The sequence below is a fragment of the Prunus mume genome, linkage group LG7, assembly GCF_029339155.1.
Source record: "Prunus mume cultivar Tortuosa linkage group LG7, ASM2933915v1, whole genome shotgun sequence".
Classification (NCBI taxonomy): Eukaryota; Viridiplantae; Streptophyta; class Magnoliopsida; order Rosales; family Rosaceae; genus Prunus; species Prunus mume.
This window is the reverse complement of record NC_142704.1, coordinates 15811159-15836628: the sequence shown is the minus strand read 5'-3', so window position 1 is coordinate 15836628 and position 25470 is coordinate 15811159. Positions and strand designations below refer to the sequence as shown.

Sequence of the window (25470 nt, the reverse complement as noted above, 5' to 3'; positions counted from 1 at the left end):
TTCACCCGATCTTCTAATATCTTCTAATGGTTAGTTGGTACTTCTCTTTTTTAGAGTTGAAAGATGTTATGAGTTCGAAGCGCCTTTCTCATTGATGAAAAATAAAAACATAAAAGATTTAAAAGATCGATGGTGAATCTAATTTATTCTTCAAATTCATTTTTTTAACTCTACATCCTACGTTAAACAATGACCATTTTATTCTTCCTATCATGTCATTTTGACAATTTTAATCATGTAATTTAGTTTTGTCAAACTAGTAGATGAAATACGACATGACAATATTCAAATTATAAATATCATCAAAGTAATAGATGAAATACGACATGGCAATATGAAACCGCCACATGTGAGGACACTTTTGTCTCTCTGGAATATTTACAATCACCCAAAACAATGTTACTTGTAGGGATATTTTTTAATAATCTTAGACTTGTAGGACTTGATTTCTTAACAATGTTAGACTTGTATGTCCAAAAATGTAATTTGACCCTTTAATAAAGAACAAATGCACTTTCAATAACAACAAAAAATGCCGGATGAGCAAATTTAAGAATTTACTCTTGTTTTTGTTTGGGAACATAAACATGAAGCTAAGCATCTTTGTTTCTTCGGAACATGCTAGGCAATGCATTTGCAGGCCATATGCAGACAAGCTTTCCCTAAACAAATAATTAAGATCCAATGCCGTCCAAAAAGGGAAGATGCAAGCAGATGCTTAGCACTCCACGTGGCATTGATTAGAGTTGTGTTCACCAAAGTACATATCCATATAGCAGAATGTCTATAATATATGGCAGAAAGAATTTCAATCCTCAGTGTGAGAATGGAGACTGAGGTACTCAGCAGAAAGGACCTGGGTGGTTCTCTCCCAGTTGAGAATGTTCAAGCTCTTGCTTCCAACAGCTTGAAGGAAATCCCGCCCCGATACATCCGGCCTGAAATTGAACATGAGGAAGTTTCCATGGAGGACTCGCTTCAAATTCCGGTAGTTGATATGAGCAAGCTAATGGGGGATCCATTAGGCCATGGTGATGAATTGGCAAAGCTTCACTTGGCTTGTAAGGACTGGGGTTTCTTTCAGGTATAAGTTGCTGTCTTTAAATATAAACGTACAGTGTAAAGTTTGAAAGCATTCACTCCTCCATCCGGGGTCCTGTGCCGGATATTATCCGCTATAAGATTTACATTAATACTTGGATGCCTTGATATGAATTGTGGTGTTGGTGCAGTTGATCAATCATGGGGTATCAGAAGAAGTGATTGAGAAAATCAAGAGTGACACAAAGGAGTTCTTCCAGCTGCCATTAGAAGAAAAGAAGGCTTATGCTCAGCTGCCGAATCATATTGAAGGCTATGGCCAAGCCTTCGTTGTTTCTGAAGAGCAAAAACTTGACTGGGGGGACATGCTCTTCCTTCTCTCTCAACCAGTCTCCCAAAGAAATCTTACATTCTGGCCTACCCTTCCCGCTTCTTTCAGGTACTTATGCAGTCTATGATCAATATTCTAAATCAAATCAACCATGCGATTAGCAATAACCACCTCTACAATTCTTTAAGATCCCATCAAGTTCTAAGCCTTGGGTTTTTCTTTCATTGTTTTATTTTTGTCATTCAATTTAGGTTGTGGCAATTTTTGACATGACAACCCAACTCGAACCTAACATTAGCCTGACATGAAAATAAAACGACATGCTAACTTAAATAATTAACAAGAGTCGGATTAGTGTCAAACACAAGTAACTCGATTTTGACACAACAAACTCGTTTAACTCATATTCTGACATGAAGAAAAAATGACTCGGCATTGAACACGAGGCATTAACAGTAGTCACGTTGCTATATTGATGTACTAATTATAGGTCACGTTGCTACCAGGGAGACCCTGGATAAGTACTCAGTGGAACTACAAGAAGTGACAAAGTACCTATGGAAGTTAATATGTGAGAACCTGAGGCTCAATTCAGAGAAGCTAGCAAGCATGTTTGAGGATGGAACTCAAGGTCTAAGAATGAATTATTATCCACCTTGTCCGCAGGCTAGCAGGGTTATGGGTCTCACTCCACACTCCGATGCTGTGGGTTTGACTCTACTAATTCAAGTTAATGATGTTCAAGGGTTACAAATCAAGAACAATGGCAAATGGGTACCTATAACACCAGTACCCAGTGCATTAATCGTCAACATCGGCGACATCATTGAGGTACCACAATGAATACCCAATAGAATATAAGATTGATAAACCACATTTTTTGACCAAATTGTGTATCAGTAATGTGCCTATGAACAATCGATGTGATAATGTATACTCCATTTGGAACATAATACGGTCAAACAAATGTAGTCTCTCCAACAGTACTTGACGCTTTCCATCTAATCACTATGTTCTTGCAGATATTGAGTAATGGAGAATATAAGAGCATTGAGCACAGGGCTGTGGTGAACACAGAAAGGGAACGGCTTTCAATTGCAGGATTTCACAGCCCAAATACAATGACCATGATTGGTCCTCTGCCCGATCTTGTCAAGGAGAAGGCAGCAAACTACAAGGCTATGAGCAATGAGGAGTACATTAGACTTGTTGTAACCAGCAAACTTGACGGTAAAAACCTACTCTACCATATGAAATTGAAGCAGTGACAAACTCAAGGCAATAACATTTACAAAAACATTCATCTGCTTATTTGTTTGTCCGAAACATCGACTTTCATGACTATTGAGCTCAAAAATTTAAACAAAGACGAGAACTAATAAGTTGGAAGGTGTTAATACCAAATTGGATTTTGTACACCTTTCATATAAAATTAGAGGAATGCTAGCTACCTTCCCCTCTTATCTTACTCAATCTAGCTTTCCCATTCTCGTGCCGTGTATTACTTAAGCACTTAACACTGAAGTCTCCAACTCTTTCAAAACATAAATTTCAATCACCCCTACTTACCCTTATATGAGAGTTAGCTAAAGCTTTCATTAAGGGTAAGCATGTCAGAAATAATATGTTTTGAAAAAATTAAAGGTTTAGTTTAAGTATTTGCATGATACACAAGACTGCAGGAGAAGGAGAAAGGTAAGAAGAATAAGATAGCAAGAGAAGGTACCTAGCAATCCTCTTGCCACAATTTAGGATGGACAACAATGCCAAATTTTCACATTGAACGACCTCCCCCAATATGCCATTCACTATTTCAAATAATAGCATTGCCATTTACTACGAAAAAAGTGAAAATAATGCATTTGAATGCACAAATGGCTTTGTTGGAATGCCTTAATAACCAACTGTTTTAGCTAAAATTTGGCAACAATTAAATGAACAATACCACAATACCGGCAACTTCTCGACAAAATAATGATCTCTAACCTCACTCAATCCTTACTTCTGATGTCAATAATACAGGTAAGTAGATTTACAGTCCCTACTAGCCACAGAGTTATACATAAACCCCATTCCACAACATCTCCGCAGACATATTGAACCACACTAAAAAAATGAAAATTCGGCGTATGCTCGCTATTAAAGCACCCAAAGGGGTTGGTAGGATCAAGGTTAAGCACAACATTGTCTCAAACAAAATAGCCACCATTTCAGACCACAATAATTAATGAAAAGTGATTTTGGTAATGAGAGTGGCAGAAAAAAAGTAATTTAAATGGACAGAAACAATCTAGAAACACACAGATATGCCAAGGTGAAAATGGAAAAGAACAAGGGCATCAGTTCTCCAAGATGATAAAACATCAATGAATATTTCAGATGCAAATTACCCATTATATCAATGAGAATCATCAGCTGCCCAAAGCAAAGAAGCATTCCAACCATCCAATAACAACAAGAATTTAGCACTAAATCCAATTCAGACAAATGTGTGTGAGTAAATAAGTGAGATCACACTGTTATCAGGGTACTGAACTGACACATGTGGGGAAAAAGAAGGAAATTAGCTAGAAAGCAATCAAAACCTGTCAGGATTCACAGTAACATCACACTGTTATCAGGATACTGACATACATGAATTCTTCTCCTTGCAATACACAATTTGAAAAGCATTTGGAGTGTAAAAATAGACCCTCTCGAAATTTGGACTACCATTGAAGATGCTCTTAGAGATGTTCTAAGAGCATCCCCAATGGAGTACAAATTTGAAGATGACCCATTTCTCATCTTCCAAAGAATTTTATCCCACTCTAAGATATTCTTTAATGAAGATCACAATACAAAAGAAAAGAAACATTTTTATGTTCTCTTCAACCCTAACCTCATTCAATCCCTCCTTCTGATGTTAAGAGTACAGGTACATAGATTTGCAATCCCTACTGGCCAAAGAGCTATACATCAAACCCATTACGCATTATCTCCACAGATATCTTAAACCACACTACAACAATAAAAAGATTCATCATATGCTCGGTATGAAAGCAACCAAAGGGGTTGGTAGGATCAAGGTTAAGCACACCATGATCTCAAACAAAAAAAGTAACCATTTAAGAGCAAATTAAACAATGAAAAATGGTTTTAGTACTGACAGTGGCAGCAAAAAAGTAATTCAAATGGAAAGCAGCATTCTAGAAACCCACAAACATATGCTAAGGAGAAAATGGAAAAGACCAAGGGCATCAGTTCTCCAAGGTGATAGATAAAACATCAATGAATATTTCAGACGCAAATTACCCATTAATATCAATAAGAATCATCAGCTGCCCAAACAGCAAAAGAAGCACTCCAATCATCCAACAAAATAAATTTGCCCCAATTCCGACAAATGTGTGAGTGAAAGCGATCAGAACCTGTCGGGATTCACAGTAACATCACACTGTTATCAGTGTACTGACATACATGAATTTCTTTCGTCACCTCGCTTTCGTTCATCTACCATTCCTAAAAATCCAAGTTAACAACAACAACAGCAAAAATATGTCACCAAACCATGAAAATGAAAGATAAAGAAAAAAGGCAGTGCGTGCTGAAGAGAAAACACAGAGATTTAGCGAGTGTGAGGCTTGAGGGAGGGGATGAGGCTAAAACAGACAACTTATAGACACTATGAGAGAGAGAGGGGGAGAGAGAGAGAGAGAGGGAGCCAAACCCTAGATTTCCTTTTCTTTTGTGGGCTGAGATCAAGTGCCTGGCCCAGCTCCTCGCTAGACTAGACTAGCAATCAGCCCACAACACCGTGAGACCGTACACCAGCAAAGCTTCAGATGTGGGTGCTAACAGTGGACATATACAAATAGTTTTCACATCCTCTTACAAAGCCCACTAGTTCAACTCACTGTTTTTCAGTTCAAGTGATTGCGGTAAGGGGTATACACAAGTTTTCATAGGATGCTTAGGTGTCTCGAACCTTTAGCCACATAGATGGAGGTGGAAGAACTCAACCAATGAGCTATATCCCAATAGCAACTGTAAATTCACTAAAATATAGGGTGAGTACCGTTTAGTTTGGTTCGAGATCTTAGATCTTAAATCAAATTGACCACACCAATAACTAACCCAATAGAATCAGTTCAGGTCAGTTTAATTTAACGAGATTCTAAGTCTGAATGATTCAATATAAGTATTTATTCCACACTTATTTTTAAATTAATTTTTATTGCTTTCAATCCCTAGATTAATAGCCAAAATTTGGTTTTTGAATTTGAAATACAATTTTTCGAATTTCTTTTTCAACATAATCCTAGATCGACCCATAAGAGCGTGACATGTACAATAAAAATTATAAATATTTTGTTTTATCAAAAAATATTCTTTTCATACATGCGTGTCAACTACAAAAATCCAAGCATATATCAATATTTTCCCCACTTTAACCACCTAGATTTAAGACATATAGAAGACATCAATGCAATTAGTAGTGGACAGAGCACCTATATTTGAACTGATTTACATATCATGAGTGAGTTACTACCCAAGCATATTCTTCTTACATGAAGATGAAGGTTCTTTCATTTGAATTCATCTGTTTTGTATAGAAAGCGACTTAGTTTAAGAAAGCATGGAGAGAAAACTTAAGAAAGCACATGCAAACTTAAGCTTTTATCATAAATACAATGCTTTGGTCAAGTTCTCAATGCTGGTGATTTTGAGATGGATTGATTGAAGGATGACTTTAAAGCTTCCCTGGTTTTTTTGGTTGTTTGTTTGCAACAAATGCTGACTTTGGGCCTCTAAGAGCAACTTCAGCGGAGCCCTCTTGCCTCAGAATGGGGAAAAAAAAGCAAAAATCGATTTCCAACAATGAGCCCAAGCCCGGCCGGGAGTGGGTCCCACGGTCGGGCTGGCTGAATGCCGCTTGAGCCCAAGGTCGAGCCCGCGTGTTGGTGGACGCCATGCGCGACGTCATCGCGCGGTTTAAAATTTTTTACCGTTGCACGCGCCAACAATAAAAAATTTAAACCAGTGTCGACATCACCTGCAGCTCCAACAAGTAGAAGCCACGTGTCACGCCCCGCTCCGATCCGCTTCTCCGAATCCAATCCAACGCCTGTCATTTTTTTGGCAATAAAATTATGAAAAAATATCGAAATTTTTTTAAAAAAATACTAAAAATTTATGATTTTTTTTCTTCTTCCATAAATACCTATCAATACCCTTCACTTTCAACACCAATCCTCATACATTTTATTCTACTTCTACTATTATTCACTCTTTAGTCAACATTTTTCTCTCTTTCACCTTATATTTTTATTTCTTATTTTTATGGCTTCTTCTATCGAAACCGGAGGGGTGTGGCGCACCATGGAAAAATTTTCCTTGTGTGAGGCTTGGCTCCAAGTTTGTCATTGTCCAGTGTCAGGCAATGAGATGAAATTTTTTCGTATGTAGAAAAAAATTCATGCCGAATTTTGTGAAAAAATTCCGGGGTCAACTCGTATGGAAATGGCATTGTCTAGTAGGTGGAAAATTCTTAATAAAGAGTTAGGAAAATGAAGAGATGCCTTGGCAAAAGTAATGCGCAACTATAAAAGCGGGGAAAATCGTACTAACGAGGTAAGTGTTTTGTAATTTTCGTTTTATTAAGTTTAATGTCCTAATATATATAATATTTTGTTAATATTTCTTGCATTTTAAATATTTTGTTAATATTTCTTGCATTTTCAATATGTTGTTAATATTTCTTGCATTTCCAATTGTTTCTTAATATTTGTTGCACTTCCAATTTATTTGTAAGGTTAATTGCATTTCCATTATTATTTTTTTTTGGTTACTTGCATATCCAATATATTTTAAATATTTTTTGCATTTCCAATTTTTTGTTAAATAGATTATTTAAACACATATGTGGTTTGGTGCAACCGGGGGTGGCAAAAAAAGTTTCAACCATCATTAATGTTGGGAGGTGGTGAAATATTGCAAACGCTTCAAAAAGTGTGAGTTGACAAAAACAAAGTTTTGTTTACAGTTGAAATCAACATAATATAACCCCTCAGTTTAGAAAGACGATGCCAAAAGCCACATGCAATCAAACCATCAAGGATATATATATATGTATACACAGTTTAGTCAAAACCATAACGAAATCCAAAGTCCCAAAAAGATAATTTGCTTCTCAACACAATCAAAACTTCCATACTAATCCCACACCATTCTCTCGAGAAGCGTGCCCGTTATCACGGCGGGAGAGGAAGTATCCTCACCGATAAATAATAAAGAACGAATAATTATATATATATATATATATGTATATAATGTGTAATACATATAAATATATAAATAAATATATAGGTATGACATCACCTAGTTTGTACTGGGGAAACAATCCAACCTGGAGATTGTTGGACTAGTCCACATGGAAGAATCCTCAATTGACTATGTGGCTAAGGAACGAGCTGTCAAACCGGGAACCGACTCTACCAGACGCATACGAAACCCTCAATACTCATATGCTTGTGACAAGTCCTACGCTCGCAGACTACCTCGCTAAGGGTCTATGAAACATCCCGTCAAGGGTGCCCGGGTTCCAACATATCCAAGTATCTCAACAATCCAAATCCAAGGTTCCAAATCCGGGGAGGTACATAGGGTAGTGCTCATAGCACTTCAAACTGACATAACTAAAATCCACTCTCTTGTCACAATCTCAAACCAACATCCAACGTACCCCACACCTAACCAATCATAGATAGCAATTCTCGAAAATATTATATATCAACTCAAGATACTTGCAATATGTCAAAATTAAAATATAATTCAATTTCCGATCCGGAAGTTCCTATGCGTTCCACAACATTTAGAATACATGTCCTGCAAGTTTGATTAGGATCGAACGGTCGGATTGCTCACGATCGTATGATCGGACGGTTATCGTTTAATTGCAAATTTTAAGTTATTGAATTGGAAAATTTGGAGCTTCGATTCACGATTCGTGAAATCCTACACGATCCTAGGGATGCCTAGATCAACATATATGAAATTGAAATCCATCCAATGGTCTGAACATGTTGAACCCGGATAACGCCTAATATGCGATATCAGATCGACAGTGAAACAATAACCAAATTCACATCCGAGCATACCATCATGCTCGAGAAGACATGAGGATCATTTTAGAACCCAAAGACCAGCCACGAAGTTGCCCACGCGTCAGTAACGCTAAGGTGTCCAAAGCGATTTTCAGCGATCAGAAAAACTCCAAATTGCCGATCAAGACTAATACCTACATGATCAGGACATTGAATGGAGCAACTTTTGTTCTTGGACCTACCCCAAAAAGTAGTCAGAAGTGGCCGAAATCGAGGGTCGAAACTGACCAAAACTTCTATCGCTTAAATCCATTTCAAAATGCAGAAATTAATCCTAAACAACCCAGCCAGCAGCTAGAACACATTGAGAGGATAAGAAAACATACCAAGTTTGAAGAATTTGGTTGCCGGAAACGTCCAAACGAGCTCTAGAAATTTTAAGTAAAAATTGGGCCATTTTTCTACAATGTCCGGCAACTGAGATGGCGAATCGTGGCGGCCGAAGAGTGGGGCTGGTAGAGGGAGAGGAGCTGATTCTTTTGGGACTGGTGCCGCCAAAAGTGGTGACGTGTGGCGGTGGTGGTGGCGGAAAAACCGCTGCTGCCATTTTACCTTGAAGGGGAAGGGAGTCGCATGGGGGAGAGAGAGAGAGAGAGAGAGAGAGAGAGAGAGAGTGTGTGTGTGTGTGTGTGTGTGTGTGTGTGTGTGTTTGTGTGTGTTTTCAGATATTTAAAAACCATTTTCTAAATAATTACTATTGTGCCACTGAGTTTGTTTCGATCGTAACTTCTTCGTTACAACTCCGATTCGAGCCTATTACGTGTCTACGGACTCATCTCGGTACGATCAATGTATTGGGGCCATTCATTTTCCCCATATCCTTACGAATTAAAAAGTAACTAAAATGCCCCTATCCCCGAGGGCAAAATTGAAATTTCACAATTAATTAATTTAGATGGATAATTACATTAGAGTCGTGGTGTTACATAATATTTTTACATAAACAAATTTTCGGAGCGGAAGATGCACATTTTAACCAGTTTAATAAAGTGGGTTGAGATGGAAAGCTAGAAAACATAGGTGTGTAGCTGGAGGTGGAAAGCGAGAAAACATGGAGCGAAAATCAAGGAGGTGGAAAGCCAGAAATTACGGGTGTAGAGCTCGGGGAGTGTGAGAAAAATCAGAAAAGAATGTCATATTGGACGTCTATAAAAGGAAACAAGGGGAGAAAAAAATCATAACTAAAAAAACAAAACAAAAAACAAAAAAAAAACCTAGCTCCGCCAATTTTCTTCCTTCCCATTTCTCTAAATCTAAACCTATCTCCTCAAACTCGGAAAGAAAATGGTCTCTTCATCATTCCCATTTTCTCTCGACCTAAACCTAGCTTCGCCAACAGAGGAATGGAGTAAGGGTTGCACGAGTATGGATGCCTAATTTGCTTCCTTACAAGGCTAGTTACAGTAAACGACTCTTTACTTCTTGACAGCGGAGTTCTTTGTTGGAGTGCGAGGAGTTTGAAGAACTCCTGAAATGTGCTCGTGCTGGGAACGATGGATGATAACCGGGTGGTGAGTGATGCCATGTCACTGAGCGTGCAAAGTGCGACATCTGTCACAAGTGTGGGGCATCGCCTCATCTGTAACAAAAGCCTAGTTGGTTATAGAGCGGAATTTGGTTGAAGATTGTCAGCATGTTATAAGGATTTTGAAGAAAGATAGAGGGAAAAGACGGAGGAGGCAAATCGACATCAGCTTGAAATATTGCATGAAGAGAATCAAAAGCCACCAAAGATGGTAGATTTTTAGTCTCAAAACATGCAAAAGCAGCTGGAGGCCCTGGATCGACAGGGTAAACGCAAGCAACGAGATCACGACACAAGTTATGCTCAAGGTAAAGGTGTGATCTTTGGGAGCTCAAGTGATGAGTCCTAAGAAGCTGTGCATGAAAACCCAAGAGAAGAGGTCCAGAGGACCAAATTAAAAGCTCCTATTGTGGAATCAGGAAGCGCACCATGATATTTTTTAAAATTTTTTTTAAAAAAAGTTAATGTAGTCCAATGTTTCCTCTTTTTTTAATGTGAAATAAATATTTTTGTCACATTTTGTCATTTTTTTATTATTTTTTTCTTTTAATTTTAACAGACACAAATTAATGTGCTAATTACCCAACTATAAATACTCGCAAGTGTATGAATCTATTGGAAACTTCACAAGTTTTCATATCGAGGAGACCGACACCGTTGCACGTTGTTACATGTTGTCGTTCCCTTGCATCACGAGTCCGTTGTCGGCCTCCTCTATGGTTGTGTGGAAAATGTTAGGAAAGATTGTTTTTGAGTCTTGTTTTAGTTTTAGTTTTGCTCGAGGACTAGGAAAAGATTGACCCTATGAATGAAAATTCTTGGATCTGCCAAAGGCCCTAAGAGTCACAAATGTTAAATAAGAACAAATTATTTCATCTCCTCTTGCTTGTTCGTTTTGCTAGTCATTCAGATGACGCCAAAGATATATACATAAAAACATAAAAAAGAACGCACATGCATATTCTTGAGTGCTCCTAAACGAATCCAGAGTACACCCTATGATTTACGTATACCATAATATTTTAATCAAAATGTAAAATTAACTAAGTATACCCTATTGAACTACCAAAAATACCCCTAATACACCCTAATACACTCTATCACACAACACCCTAATAGTTGTAGCATTACTTAACAGTTGATTCTTAGCTTGACTTTTTTTAATAGTGTTTATAAATCTTTGACTTTTCATATGGATTTATGCTTCTACTATGTGTTTGCAAAGATTTTACTTAATAAATTTGTGTTTTTGTCGTATGGGTTGTCACAAATTCATAATTTTTGTTTTTTTTTTCATTGATATACGAGTCTTATAATTATGAGACTATTGGGTATAGTCACCAAGTTCTTGAATCACCACCTGTATCGTTAAAAACACAAAAGGACAAATGGGAAATTCGGCACAAATTACTCCTTTGGCTTCCACTTTCTGCGTGATGCTTGCAATGCATTTCAAGTTCAGAATGTTGTTCCTGTAGAAGATAGTAGAGACTAGACAAAGCTGAGAAGTGAGTTTCTACATATCTCTAACATTGCAAAAAGTAGTAGAACACTCAGGGGGCCATATTACTCTCCTATTAATTCCAGTCTTAATAAAAATTGTGAACATCAATCAAAAGCACCATGTTGCAGAGTGCTGAAATTACGAGGTACGGCAACACAAACTACAGAGAATGTTTTGATAAGAATTAATCCTAGCTAACGTCCCCTTCTAGCCCTATGTCAATTAATGACAAAAAAGAGAGGAGGAAACTTAAGTAATCCTACTTATTAAAATTATATTTGTTTCACAATTCCATGTATTTTTTTTGGTCATTTTATATTAGGGTAAATTAGTAATTCAATAAATACTTTCGTAATAGGGTATACTCAATTAATTTTAAGGTTCGTTTAGCAGCACTATCATATTCTAGCTTTTCTTTTTTCAATCATTAATATAAGGCTTTGAGTCAAGTTGACAACGGTGACTTTTGGATACACAAATGAACGTTGACTTTATAGCTTACCATTATTGGTTGTTTGCCTTAGCCAACAAATAATGCTTGTTGCCCTCTACCAGGCAACATGCATATAGCAGCTCACAATGCATTAATAGACTTGTTATTTCAACGTCTTATTGTATGGCCAAATGACAGATCAAAGTCTTCACTTTGTTTGGAGGAGATTCCGAATTCATCAAACCATAACCATGTGAAGTGGATATAACGTCCTATTGTTTATTGATCTTCACAACGTCCTATTGTTTATTGATTTTCAACAAAATATAATTCATGTTCACTGTTCACACGTTGTGGTTCTTACTCTGTCTGACTCCAATTAATCTTTCTTTTATTGATTAGTTAATAGAACCATCATAATAATTCACACAAATTATATGCAGATCATGCAGGTCTTATTATAAATGAATTGGGGAAGGTTCCATTTTCCTTAATTGGCACTCTAGCTATAAAATATCATTTTATAAAGGGTTTTCCAATATAGGTCTATATAATTTCTATTTCCTAGACATATACCCATCATTCTATAAATCTATGTGTAAAACCTAATTTCAAGCTGCCATAACTGTAATTAAAACTCCCTATTAATAACATATCAATCACCCCATTTCTTTTGGTTGCCATTCTCTCCAACATATAGCCCTTAAAATTGCAAATAAAAAAATATATGTAAATTACATATCCAATAATGTATATATGAAAAATATAAATATAAATATATACGTATAAAAATATAGGTATATTATTTACCAAAAAAATTAACAAAAATAGGTCAATTACTTTGTAATTGAAATTTCCGTACATTTTTCATAGATTAAAAATAGGTACACAATAATTTGTAGAAAATAGGTACGTTGTATAATTGAAATTTATGCACATTTTTTATAAATTAAAAATAGGTACATTACTTAGAAGAAAAAAATAAGTTCATTATACTAGGTAAATTGTTTTACTAGGTATACATTATTAGAGAAAAAAAAGGTGCATTATTTAGAGAAAAAAAAAAGGTTCATTATACAAGGTAAATTGTTTAGGGGAAAAAATAGGTACATTATTTTGAGAGAAAAAATATGTACATTATTTAGAAAAAAATAGGTACATTATTAGAGGGAAAAAAATAGGTACATTATTTTGAGAGAAAAAATAGGCTCATTTAAAAAAAAATTTTGTTTTCATAAAACAAACAATAAAAAGATGATCAAATTATTTTTTATAAAACAAGTAATAAAGAAAAAAAATAGGTACAATATTTGGAGAAAAAATAGGTTCATTAAAAAAATGTTTTAAAAACAAAACAATAAATAGATTATCAAATTATTTTTCAACATAATTAGAATGTACACTATTATTCATAAAACTATAATAAAAAAGAATACTGGTTGTATAATTCATAAAAAGAAAACAACATTAATTCCTAAATTTAATATTGAATTTAAATTATTAATACTTTAAATAGATTACTAGTCGTAATTCATAGAAGGAAAACACCATTAATTCAAAAATAGATTACTAGTCGTAAAATAGATTACTAATACTTTAATGTGGAATTTAATATTTAATTTCAAATAAGTTTATAAATTAGTTCCTACATCTATTATAACTATTTAGAGATATTTCCAAATTCAACGGGTGTCATTAGTTACACCACTCATAACACATTAACTTATAAATAGGGGTAGTTTTGGAATCCAAAAAATATAATAAATCAGATTTTAAGTTATATTAGGTAACTTGCTTAGTTGGATTCTAGTCATCGAGTATTATTTGAAAAAATTAGGTATTTTACATAGAAAACTAAGGGAAAGGGTTGTAGATGATTTAAGATGAATTTTATGGGTCTAAGCTCAATTTACTATTTTATAAATTGTGCACTAAGCTTGCGCTACTTTATATGCTTAGGAGACCTCAAAACCTCATATGCAGCTAGTGAGAAACCAAGAAGAAAAAGATGAGTTCCCAAACTGTGGCCGGAATTCCAGTGGTAGATTTCTCGAAAGTAGACTCCTTGCACTACAAAAAAACACACAACAGTCACTTTTCTTTTTCGTGACTTTTCACAGTATTAGCCACGAATATTTGTGACTAAAGCCATTAATAACGGTGCAGTTACATAAATAAAACCCAAAACCATTCCTGAAATTAAACCCACATGAAAACTTCAAAAAAACAAAACCTTTACCTTTCTAAAGGGAGATGCGGTTCAGGTATGAAATTAAACCCTACAATGAAATAGTAGCCCACGAAAAGGATAAGGACAGACAACAATTGGTCTTCGAGGGAGAGCGGGAATAAGGAGAAGAAGGAAGAGAAGAGAGAGGGATGGAAAAAAGAAGAAAAAAAGAAGAGAGAGATACGGGAGACGTAAAAGAGGAAGAAGGAAAAAATTGCAAAGTGACAGAGGAAGAAGCAGAAAAAAAAAAAAAGAAGAGAAAGAAAGAGAAGAAGAAGAATAAGGAAAATAAAAATAAAAAGAGAGGAAGAGATGGAAAGTGAAAGAAGGAAGAAGAAGATGGGAAAAAAATAAAAAAATGAAGGCGTTGGGAGAGATGAGATATGGGGAGAATAAAATTACAAAAGAAAGAAAAAGAGGAGTTGGTTTGAGAGCATCTTCAGATGCACATGCATGCTCTCACATTTTTTATTATAATATTTATTATTTAGAGTAACTATTACTAATTATATAGAGGGAAGGGAAAAGAGCCTTGATTAGTGAGAAAGATTCCATCCATATATTTTTATTAAATTATCATTGTAAATATTTTATTATGGGAAAGATTATCCTGTTATATTTTATTACATTATTACTATGCATGTGTCAGCTAGAACAAAATTTATTATATTTAAATCATTATACACAAATAATGGTGACGTCCAAAAAAAAATTTCATTAAGAGCGTTGACCATTGCTTAAAAAACTTTCATTAGTTACTTAAAAAAATGTGACTATTGCTTCCTTTTTTTGCAGTGAACCACTCTAGCTACAAATATCATCTTAGAAAATATGCATCTTGCACTACTTTATGCTTAGAGCCCGCAAAACCTCACTTACAGCTAGTGAAAAAGAAGAAAGATGACTTTCATGTTCGCACGAGATGAAGATTCAAGCCGAAGTATGCACGAGAAAGAGAATATTTGCGTAAAAAAGATGAGTATAAGACGGATTGGGAAACCATGGACGATGGATACAAGCCATATGTCCCTTGAAACAAAATAATTTTGGAAGCTAGAACGAAGGGATATTATGAGAAGAAGACTTTTCCAGGATGATGGGCCTAGCAACACTGATTGGTTTAAATGATGAAAACCATTAAATTAGTTGGCATACCTTTATGTATTTGTATTTTTCATGTTTTCTATTAGAAACTTGTATGAACCCAAAAATTTATATGAATTTTGAATTTTGAAATTCATCCGAAATTTGAATCCAAAAATCTTATTTGGAAATTTTATCCGATTATGAATAGTCTTGACACGTAGGAACCCGGAAATCTTATCCGAAAATATTATCCAAATTATTTATTGAGGTAAAAATATTTGTGAAAAAAATAAAAAAATGAATAGTAATTGCCCTTAGTCATAGCAACGGGTTGAAACACAAAATACTATTTGCAAGAGAACTACTATTCACGTAAAATAGCCCTCTTTTCATGACTAAGGGCAAATGGGTGGAGTTGCTCTAAGCTTGTTGGGAGGCAACATGCACATGGGTAGCTACCAAGCATTTAATGGACAGTGTCAGTAATGCTTCATGTTATTTCAGCCTCTCATTGTGTGGTTGCCGACGGATCCAACTGGCACCAAGTCGTCATCGTATTCATCAAATCTTGTCAACGACTGTGGATTGATTATTTTCAAATGCATGAAAATATACAAGCCATATTTTCATCATGTAGCTCCCTATTCCGTATGAATTGGGCAGGTCATTTGCCGTAATTGAAACAACCACTCTGGCTACAAATATCATCTTAGAAAATATGCATCTTGCACTACTTTATGCTTAGAGCCCTCTAAACCTCACTTACAGCTAGTGAAAAAGAAGAAAGATGACTTCATGTTCGCAAACTGTGGCCGGCATTCCAGTGGTAGATTTTCAAACGCGGACTGCTTGAAGCCGGGGACAAGCTCTTGGCTCTCAGCACGGAAAGACGTTTGCCGAGCACTCGAAGAGCTCGGCTGTTTCATGGCAATCCTACCCAGCAAAGTTCCTCCGGAACTTCAAAAAACCTTCTTTGATGCATTTGAACGAGTTGTTTAATTTCCCCGTCGATACTCCTGAGAAGCCTTTCCGTGCTGGCTACATAACTTCAAGTTCTAGGCAGAAAGGCCTTGGAATTGTTAATGGCACAAACCCTAAAGAAACTCAGGAATTCACACATCATTTTTGGCCAGATGGAAACGACCAATTTCGGTATAATTTATTCTACCTGTATTTTTGCCTTTCCATTTACAACTATATAGCTAATTGGCTTGTTTACAATATTAATTAATTTGTTCTTTGTTATTGGACAGTGAGAGTGCGGACTTGTATGCAAGAGTGATGGCAGAAATAGATCATGCTGTGACAAGAATGGTATTTGAGAACTATGGTGTAGAGAAGTACCATGACGATCATTTTCAGTCGACTTCGCACACTCTCCGATTTTTAACATACAAAGAACCCAAGAAATTTGAAGTTGATGTGGGTTTACGCAGTCATACGGACAAGAACTTTTCCACCGTACTCCATCAAAATCATGTCAATGGTCTGGAGATCAATACAAAGAATGATGAGTGGGTAGTTTTTGATCCTCTGCCTTCATCCGTGATATTCATAGCAGGTGATGGATTTCAGGTATGCCACCAAATAGTTCATGCTTTATTTATAAATTTGTTTATTTATATATGGGTTGTTCCAACGCAGGCCCTTACAACTAACTATATCATAGACACATACCCACGTTCTTTTAAATCTTTACTTAAAACCAAAATTTAAAAGAAGTTGTCATGTAAAGATTTAAAAGTAGATGGGTATGTGTCTATGATATAGTAGCTGTAAGGGCCTTTATTGGAACAACCCTAAAAAGAATTCATATTAAAAATCCAAATGCTTTCTGAAAAACATTTGGAAGTGATTATTCGGTAAAAAAACGTTTTTATGATCCAAAAGCACTTTCATAATCATAACTGATTTTGTTCGTCCAAAAACAGTTTTAGTCATGTCAGAAGCACTGCGAAATAGACTAAAACAATATTTGCATGCTTTGATTTGCCTAGGTTTGGAGCAACGATCGAATTCGAGCATGTAGGCATAGAGTGATACTGAGAGAAAATGAGGCGAGATACTCGTCCGAACTACTTTCAGTTAATAAAGGGATGATACAAGTACTAGATGAGTTCGTGGACAAGGAGCACCCCTTGCGGTATAAGCCTTTGAATCATCTAGAATTTCTTAGAGCACATAAAGACGTCGGTGAAACTGAGTATGCTGCACAGGCATATTGTGCCATTTGATCGTTTTCTTTAGTCCACAGATCGCTCCAAGTTGTTGCCTGTTTGGTTTTATTCCTTTCTCTTCCATGTAGCTTTTTCTTTTCCCTTTTTTTTTCTTTAAAAAGAAAAACACATGATCTCTATCTATGGTTTTTTCTTTCTTTCTCAGCCAATAACAATAAAATAAGAGTTTGAAAAGTTACAAAGTAAGAATGGGTAACTCCATATCGATGTAATAGCATATTTCAAAATATAGCAATTTTAGTTTTAAATTTGGCTTTGAATATTGGACCGGTTTGAATTGGACTTTTCATACTGAACTACGCGTGCTTTGACTGACCAAGTTTTGGAATTTTATCATTTTTTTATTATTGAAAAAAAGAAAGCCAATGGGTTGCGACCATAGTGGTGGTGGCTTCCTCCTTCCCCCCTATAACACCACAGTTCGAACCTCAATATTGAACTCTGTTGAGACCCAAAAAATCTACAGTTGAGCTCAAATAAATTCATAGCCCAAAAAGACACATTATTCATAGAAAAAGGCCCAATTTGGAGCACACAAAGATTCGCCATGCACACTCCGCGTGCCATCCCAAATAAATAATCCGTCATGCTAGAAATCAAAATTAAGATTATAAAATGCGTTAGCTCTACAAATCCATGCTAATTATCCCGTCAAGCATCATAATTAAAAAATATGCCAAACAACATACCATGTCAAGCGGGAAATCATTATGTCACACCCAACCATGCTACTAGCTTAAGTGGGCCCAAGCCACTCAAATGCCGGAGCTTGCTTGAGTGAGTTGTGGTATGGATGGTAATAAGTTTTCATGAGGCCATTGATGGGCTGAGAAATGGAAATTCGGGTTCTTGGGAGCCTAACTTAAGCCCATTTCTTAGGCCCAAACATATGGGTAAGCACAAGAGAAAAAATATTCCAATGAAAATAGCCCAACCAACATGGTCCATTAAATTAACCCATATAGCCCAACACTTGATGAGATTAGCCCATTTGTTTGGTAGGTTGACTTGTTATCTTAGAGGGCCCATATAATTAGAAATGAGAAGCAGCAAAAAGCCTCCGCATTTGGCTGAGAGACAAAGCCACGAAAGGAGCTTGGAAGACCACGTGCACATGGCTACTAGGAGGGAAAGGAACAAGTTTTCAAGCAAAACATCTAAGAGACCAAAAGATATTGGATGCCCAAGGAGCCACCCTTCGAACCAGCATGTATACCAATTTCTTTCATTCATCATATCTAACCATGAAAGAGGGAAGGAAAGAAAGGAAAGGGGATGATTGAGAATAGGGGTTCTTCACTTGGGCAGCTGCGGAAAAGGAACCTTGAGCTCTCAAAATCCCTGATTTTATGCAAATAGGCAGAGTAAGTTTCACTAAGATGGAAAAGTCAAGGGAAGAGGAGAGAAAGAAATGAAAAGATTTGGCCAAATTGGATAGAAACCATTAGGGTTTCTTGGAAATGGATAGCTTCTAGTAGCTATAAATAAAGTCTCTTCTACCCAACAACAACCAACCACAACCAGAGAGCAAGCTTCCTCTCTTACTTTTAAAACCAGCAATTTTCTTGCTTAGTTCATCTCCTTCCTCCTTAGTTTTCCTTCTTAGGAGGCTGTTCTAACAAGCTGCCAGAAAAGCACTCAAACCACCCTTTTCTCTCTTTCCCTCATTCTCAACCAAGCCTTTCTACAAAACCTTTTTCTCTCCTACCTTAATACCCCATCTTTCCCCTAGGAACACTTAATTTTCTCTTTAGTGCTAAACTCATGGCAACTTTGCTCCCATGCCACAAACATCTCATATCAAGCTAAGATTCTACCTGTAAGCACTAAGAATTTATATGTAAGTAGCCATTATTTTTTGTTGGTGAAGGTAACCAAAGTGTTTTCTAAGGCTTTACCATCCTTACGAAACATTTTTAGGTCTAATCTTTGAACTCAGACACATGGGGTATTTTCTTCAGTTTGATTTTTTACCCATTTGTAATGCTAAAAGAAAAAGGCCCTAAAACTCCAGTGGCGAAGCCATGATTTTTTGTATGTAAGGGCCTGTCACAAAATATAAACAATAAAAATTCAAACTCAAGACATACCAAAACATGAAAAATAATATTTTCTATTCATTATAATCATAATTTTGACTATAAAAAATAAAAAAATCATTACAATTCATGATTGTCCTCAACAAGTTTTCATATTTTTAAATAGTTGCATAACAACCATGTCATCTATACTATTAAAAATGTTTTTCTCAATATATGCAAAAGCTATCAAATATGATAGATTTTTAGTCTCAAGACATGCAAAAGCAGCTGGAGGCCCTGGATCAACCGGGTAAGCACAAGCAACGAGATCACGATACAAGTTATGCTCAAACTAAGGGTGTGATTTTTGGGAGCTCAAGCAATGAGCCCCAAGAAGCTGTGCATGAAAACCCAAGAGAAGAGATCTAGAGGACCAAACTAAAGGCTCTTATTATGGAATCAGAAAGCGCACCATGATAATGTTTTTTTAAAAGTTAATGTAGTCCCATGTTTCCTCTTCTTCTTTTTTAATGTGAAATAAATATTTTTGTCAGTTTTTGTCATTATTTTATTTTATTTTATTTTACTTTTAATTTTAACAACACAAATTAATGTGCTAATCACTCAACTATAAATACTCGCAAGTGTATGAATCTATCGGAAAGATTGTTTTAAGTCTTGTTTTAGTTTTAGTTTTGCTCGAGGACTAGGAAAAGATTGACCCCAAGAATGAAAATTCCTGGATCCGCCACTGAAAGAGTCACAAATGTTAAATAAGAACAAATGATTTCATCTCCTCTTGCTTGTTCGTTTTGCTAGTCATTCGGATGATGCCAAAGATATATGGGTTCAATTTTCCTGTTTCCATTTCACCTGTTCCCACCCTGTTTCCTTCTTATTTTGTTGACATGTGTCCTCACTTAACATTCCACAAAATACTGTTAACTTTGAATAAAATTATTTTTTTTTAAAAACTCAAAATTGAAGTAAAAGACAAAACGCAGCAGTCACCTAAGCACCCACCCACCGGACCTCAACTGCCACCTACCACAACCACCCCAATGGCGACAATCCCTTTTTATTTTTATAGATGCACTCATGATGGCATTGTTTCTTTGGATTGCATTGATTTGGGAATAGCCAGGCCATGAAGAATATTTGTGAGTTTTCTTTGACTTAAAGAATCGGATATCCCTTTCCACACCAGGAATGTCGAGCTCGCGAATCGCGATGAATCTTGCCGGCATTGTCGAGGCAGAGGACGCAGTGAGGGTCTGGATCTGGTACGGCAGTGCAGAGAGAGAGAGAGAGAGGAAAAGAGGGCATGTTTGTTGAATTAAGGGACCATAAGATGAAGGCATATATAGATGTGGATCTGGATATGTTGCCATCGAGGGTGGTAGTGGGTGCCGGAGAAGATGAGGTGATCGTGTTTCTGAATAAATTTATTTTAAAATTGGTTTTTTATCACAAATGGTCCTTAACGTTTAAAATTTTATCACGAATGGTCATTGAGGTTTTTTTGTGACACTAATAGTCCTTAACGTTAGGGTTTTTTTTATCACAAATGGTCCCATTCCATTAAAAATTCTATTAAGTGTCTGATGTGGAAGACAAGTAGAGTCCATATGTCCAATCACATTGTGACATGTGGATGAAAAAATAATTAAATTTTTTTTTATGAAAATTCCTTTTTTTTTTCTACAACTTTTCATCCCCCTTCCTCTACTCCATCTCTCTCCCCCTCTGCCCTTGCTCTCCATCCTTTGCCCCCTTTCTCCCCCTCTGCTCTCCCTCTCTCCCCCCTATCCTCTCCTTCTCCCTCTGTGAAAATAATAGTATAACCCATATATCTTTCTTCATCTTTGTATAGTGGTATATAAATCATAACCCACAATCCCCCTTTGTTTTTTTCTTGCCCATTTCCTGCCACCTGCAAGAAAAAATGGTCTTTGGGATTCTTTTATTGGTCTTTGTTTTTTTAACACACCACCAAAGAAGCAACCCACGCCAACTCCTACCCTCTCCCATTGTATTTTCTCTCCTCCTCTACTCTCCCCCTCTGTTTTTAAATCTTTTAAGTTGTTTGAATAAATATTTGTGTAAAAGGAAATGTGAAACTACGTTGTGCAAGTGATTATTTTGCAAAATATACAGAGGGAGAGGGGTGGGTTGGTGGGTGGGCATGGGGTGGTCAGGCTGTAGAGGCAAGGAAAAAAAACAGAGGGAGAGGGAGAGCACAGGGAGGAGAGAGGGCAGAGGGGAAGGGGAGAGAGACAGAGAGAGAATGGATTTTCATCAAATAAAAAAAAATTATTTCTTTATTTATTTAATCCACATGTCACGATGTGATTGGACATGTGGGCTCCACTTATTACACTTAACAGAATTTTTAATGGATGGACCATTTGTGATTAAAAAAAACAAACAAACACTAACGTTAAGGACTATTAGTGTCACAAAAATACCTCAAGGACCATTCGTGATAAAATCGTAAACGTTAAGGATCATTTGTGATAAAAAGCCTTAACATTTAATATTTTGTTAATAAAAATGAGGGCATATATAGATGTGGATCTGGATATGTTGCCATCGGGGGTGGTAGTGGGTGCCGGAGAAGATGAGGTGACCATGTTTCTGAATAAATTTATTTTAACATTTAATATTTTGTTAATAAAAATGACACTTAACAGAGTTAACCTTCTGCTAAGTTAGAAGACACATGTCAACAAAGTAAGAAGGAAACAGGTGGGCAATGGAGAAATGGAAACAGGAAAATTGAACTCAATATATATATTTTTTATTTTTTATTTTTTTCTTGCTGGCAAATTCAAAAGTGACTCTACCTTTGGCAAAAGGAAAATGCCAACAACCCTGCCACTAGCCTATATTCGTTCAATGTGAAGGCTAGTACAGATACCGTACGTCTTTATTATTAATTGTTGAGAGTTTTACTGTATAATTTGACACGTCTGAGTCGAGTCTGACTAGTTTTATTGTATAATACGGCTATTTTTCTAAATAAAACTAGCATAATTTAGGAAGCATAAATAAATATGAATCCCCCAACAGCAAAAACAAGAAACCAGTACAGCAATGATAAAATACAAATTTATAAATAAACCCAATTCAAGACATGTATTTATAAAAAAATCCAAGCACTATTTAAACATAGAAACACACCCAAAATCAACCCCAAAGTCAACTTTTTGGGTGTGTTTATAAATGGGTTTTAAGTGTGTGTAATGATGGGTTTTGGGTGTGTTTATAAAGTGTTTTGGGTGTTGGGTTTTTTTATAATTTCAACCTCCATTTTGGGTGTTTTAGTGAAACTCCCATGATAAAACCCGTCAAACCCCCCTTCTTTTACAAAAGGCATTACCAACTTTGAATTTGGCCATGCCAAAAGCAAGAAAAATAGCTTTCTTTTTACATCATCCAAAGTCGCTTATGTTGATCAGATTCTTGTATTTATAAGTTCATTTGATTTATTTTCACATCCTTATAATTTCGTGACTCAATACCATCATTACACACGTGTAATTTGTTCTTGACCAAATTTAAATGTTAAAAATAATAATATTCTTAAGAGGTTGGTTTTGTCATTGATTTAAGAACTCGTGTCCGTCATATTGCTAATTAGGATGGTTCTATATATATTTTTTAAATTATTCTAATAAAATTATATCGCTTGTTATCCAAAACCAAAACGAAAAAAAAAAAAACGCACATACATATTCTTAAGCTTTTTTTTTCAATCATTAATACAAGGCTTTTAGTCAAGTTGACAATGGTGGCTTTTTAAATAGACAAATGAACGTTGACTTCAAACGAACGTTGACTTTAAAGCTTACCATTATTGGTTGAATGCCTTAGCCAACAAATAATGCTTGTTGCCCTCTACCAGGCAACATGCATATGGCAGCTAACAATGCATTAATAGACTTATTATTTCAACGTCTTTTTGTATGGCCAAATGACGGATCGAAGTCCTCACTTTGTTGGAGGAGATTCCAAATTCATCAAACCATAACCGTGTGAACTGGATATAATGCAGGTCCTATTATGAATGAATTAGGAAAGGTTCCCATTTTCCTCAACTGGCACTCTAGCTATAAAATATCATTTTATAAATTGTGCACCAAGCTTGCGCTGCCTTATGCTTAGGAGACCTCAAAACCTCATATGCACTAGCTATTGAGAAAACAAGAAGAAATAGATGAGTTCGCAAACTATGGCCAGAATTCCAGTGGTAGATTTCTCGAAAGCAGACTCCTTTGAAGCCCGGAACAAGCTCTTGGCTCTCGGCACGCAAAGATGTTTGTCGGGCACTCGAAGATCTCGGATGCTTCATGGCAATCTGAGGCAGGAGCATCCTAAGCCAAACTAGGGAAGCCCAAGAGATCAGTCAAGCCTCCTAATTACCTCAAAGATTATTGCCCAAAATAAATTAGGAGACCTTTCCTACTGCTGATTTACTTCCTTTTATATTTTCCTTCTGTTTTGGTTTTCCTGATTGTATTAGAATTATAATTCCTTATATTCCTAGGAGGTAGTTGGTATTTAAACCTTTTCTTGTAGACCAATTGGTCACATTGAATTTGAGAATTTATTCAGAAAACGTAGCTAAGTTTAGCTGCAAATAAGATCACCATGAAGTACAGATTTCCAATTCCTCGTATATATGATATGTTGGATCACTTGTCGGGAGCAAAAATATTTTCTAAAATAGACTTAAGGAGTGGATACCACCAAATAGGAATAAGGCCCAGTGACAAATAGAAGACAACCTTGAAAACTCGAGATGGTTTATTTGAATGGTTGGTGATGCCCTTTGGATTGATAAATGCTCCTAGCACATTCATGAAACTCATGAACTAGGTATTTCGTCCTTTTATTGGGAAGTTTGTAGTTGTTTACTTTAACGATATTCTGGCTTATAGTCATAATGTTGTTCAACACCTGGAGCACTTGAGACAAAATTTTGAAGTTTTACGGGAGCAGCAACTTTTTGCCAATTTGAAGAAGTGTGAATTTTTTACAGATAGTTTAATTTTTCTGGGGTATGTGATATCATCAGATGGTATTAAAATTGATATTAAAAAAATTGAAGCAATAAAAGGGTGGCCTATCCACAATCTATCCACGAGGTGCGAAGTTTCCCTAGCTTAGCTTCATTCCATCGAAGATTTATCAGAAATTTCAGTTCTATTATGGCACCCTGGACTGATTGTATGAAGCATAATATTTTCAGATGGACCTGCAGAGAAGAGCTTTCAAGCCATAAAGAAAGCTATGACTGAAGCACCATTATTGATTCTACCTGATTACCAAAAGGTTTTTGAGGTAGATTGTGATGCATCCAAAGTTGGGATTGGATTAGCCAGGAGGGGAGACCAGTTGCCTTCTTTAGTGAAAAACTCAATGACACTATGGAGGCAATATCTGATTTACAAGGAATTTATCCTTTACTCTGATCATGAAGCATTGAGATTTATCAATGGGCAACACAACTGAATCAGAGACATGCTAGATGTGTGGAAGAATTACAGGAGTACAATTTTGTGATTAAACACAAGGCTGGAATCCACAATAAAGTAGCAGATGCTTTAAGTCGCAAGGTGGCCTTATTATCTGTCATGCAAGTTAGAGTGGAAGGCTTTGAGCAATTGCAGGAGTTATATAAAGGAGACAATGAATTTGGTGAAATCTAGTCCGGATGTGTGCAAAATAATTCGGTACAAGATTACCATATTCAAGATGGATATTTGTTCAAGGGGAGCAAATTAGCATTCCTGATTGTTCTTTACGGTTATGGATAATTGAGGAGCAACATGGGGGAGGCCTTGGAGGACACTTTGGACGAGACAAAACAATTGATCTAGTTGAGAACAAATTTCACTGGCCAAAGTTCGAA

At 36.1% G+C, this 25470-nt stretch overlaps 1 protein-coding gene, 1 long non-coding RNA gene, 4 other non-coding genes and 1 pseudogene across 7 annotated transcripts; 2 read left to right on the top strand and 5 right to left on the bottom strand.

Moving 5' to 3' along the window:
- The first annotated feature begins 793 nt into the window (after positions 1–793).
- On the top strand, positions 794–2680 carry LOC103336996 (S-norcoclaurine synthase 1-like). The gene is made up of 4 exons (XM_008240136.2): positions 794–1084; positions 1233–1480; positions 1879–2203; positions 2395–2680. The coding sequence occupies exons 1-4, from the start codon at positions 794–796 to the stop codon at positions 2638–2640; spliced, it is 1110 nt and encodes a 369-aa protein (XP_008238358.2). The 3' UTR covers positions 2641–2680.
- On the bottom strand, positions 2205–5062 carry LOC148915588 (uncharacterized). Its single transcript, XR_016128515.1, has 2 exons — positions 4254–5062; positions 2205–2551 (listed from the first exon to the last, which is right to left on the bottom strand). It is a non-coding gene; the product is annotated as an uncharacterized LOC148915588 (long non-coding RNA).
- On the bottom strand, positions 3704–3796 carry LOC148915592 (small nucleolar RNA Z101). Its single transcript, XR_016122410.1, has one exon. It is a non-coding gene; the product is annotated as a small nucleolar RNA Z101 (small nucleolar RNA).
- LOC148915591 (small nucleolar RNA snoR14) lies at positions 3947–4024 on the bottom strand. The gene has a single exon (XR_016122425.1). It is a non-coding gene; the product is annotated as a small nucleolar RNA snoR14 (small nucleolar RNA).
- LOC148915590 (small nucleolar RNA Z101) lies at positions 4604–4701 on the bottom strand. Its single transcript, XR_016122411.1, has one exon. It is a non-coding gene; the product is annotated as a small nucleolar RNA Z101 (small nucleolar RNA).
- LOC148915589 (small nucleolar RNA snoR14) lies at positions 4772–4854 on the bottom strand. Its single transcript, XR_016122424.1, has one exon. It is a non-coding gene; the product is annotated as a small nucleolar RNA snoR14 (small nucleolar RNA).
- Positions 5063–15969: 10907 nt separating the features above from the next.
- LOC103336995 (deoxypodophyllotoxin synthase-like) lies at positions 15970–17780 on the top strand (annotated as a pseudogene). Its single transcript, XR_016122309.1, has 3 exons — positions 15970–16447; positions 16549–16870; positions 17293–17780. The product of XR_016122309.1 is annotated as a deoxypodophyllotoxin synthase-like (transcript).
- Positions 17781–25470: the final 7690 nt, after the last annotated feature.

What these genes read in the sequence shown, in the direction of transcription:
- LOC103336996 (XM_008240136.2), top strand. Translation starts at nt 794, where the DNA reads ATGGCAGAAAGAATTTCAATCCTCAGTGTGAGAATGGAGACTGAGGTA. An exon ending in ACCCTTCCCGCTTCTTTCAG is followed by an intron (nt 1,481 to 1,878) that starts GTACTTATGCAG and finishes CGTTGCTACCAG; the next exon opens with GGAGACCCTGGATAAGTACT. An exon ending in ACATCGGCGACATCATTGAG is followed by an intron (nt 2,204 to 2,394) that starts GTACCACAATGA and finishes ATGTTCTTGCAG; the next exon opens with ATATTGAGTAATGGAGAATA.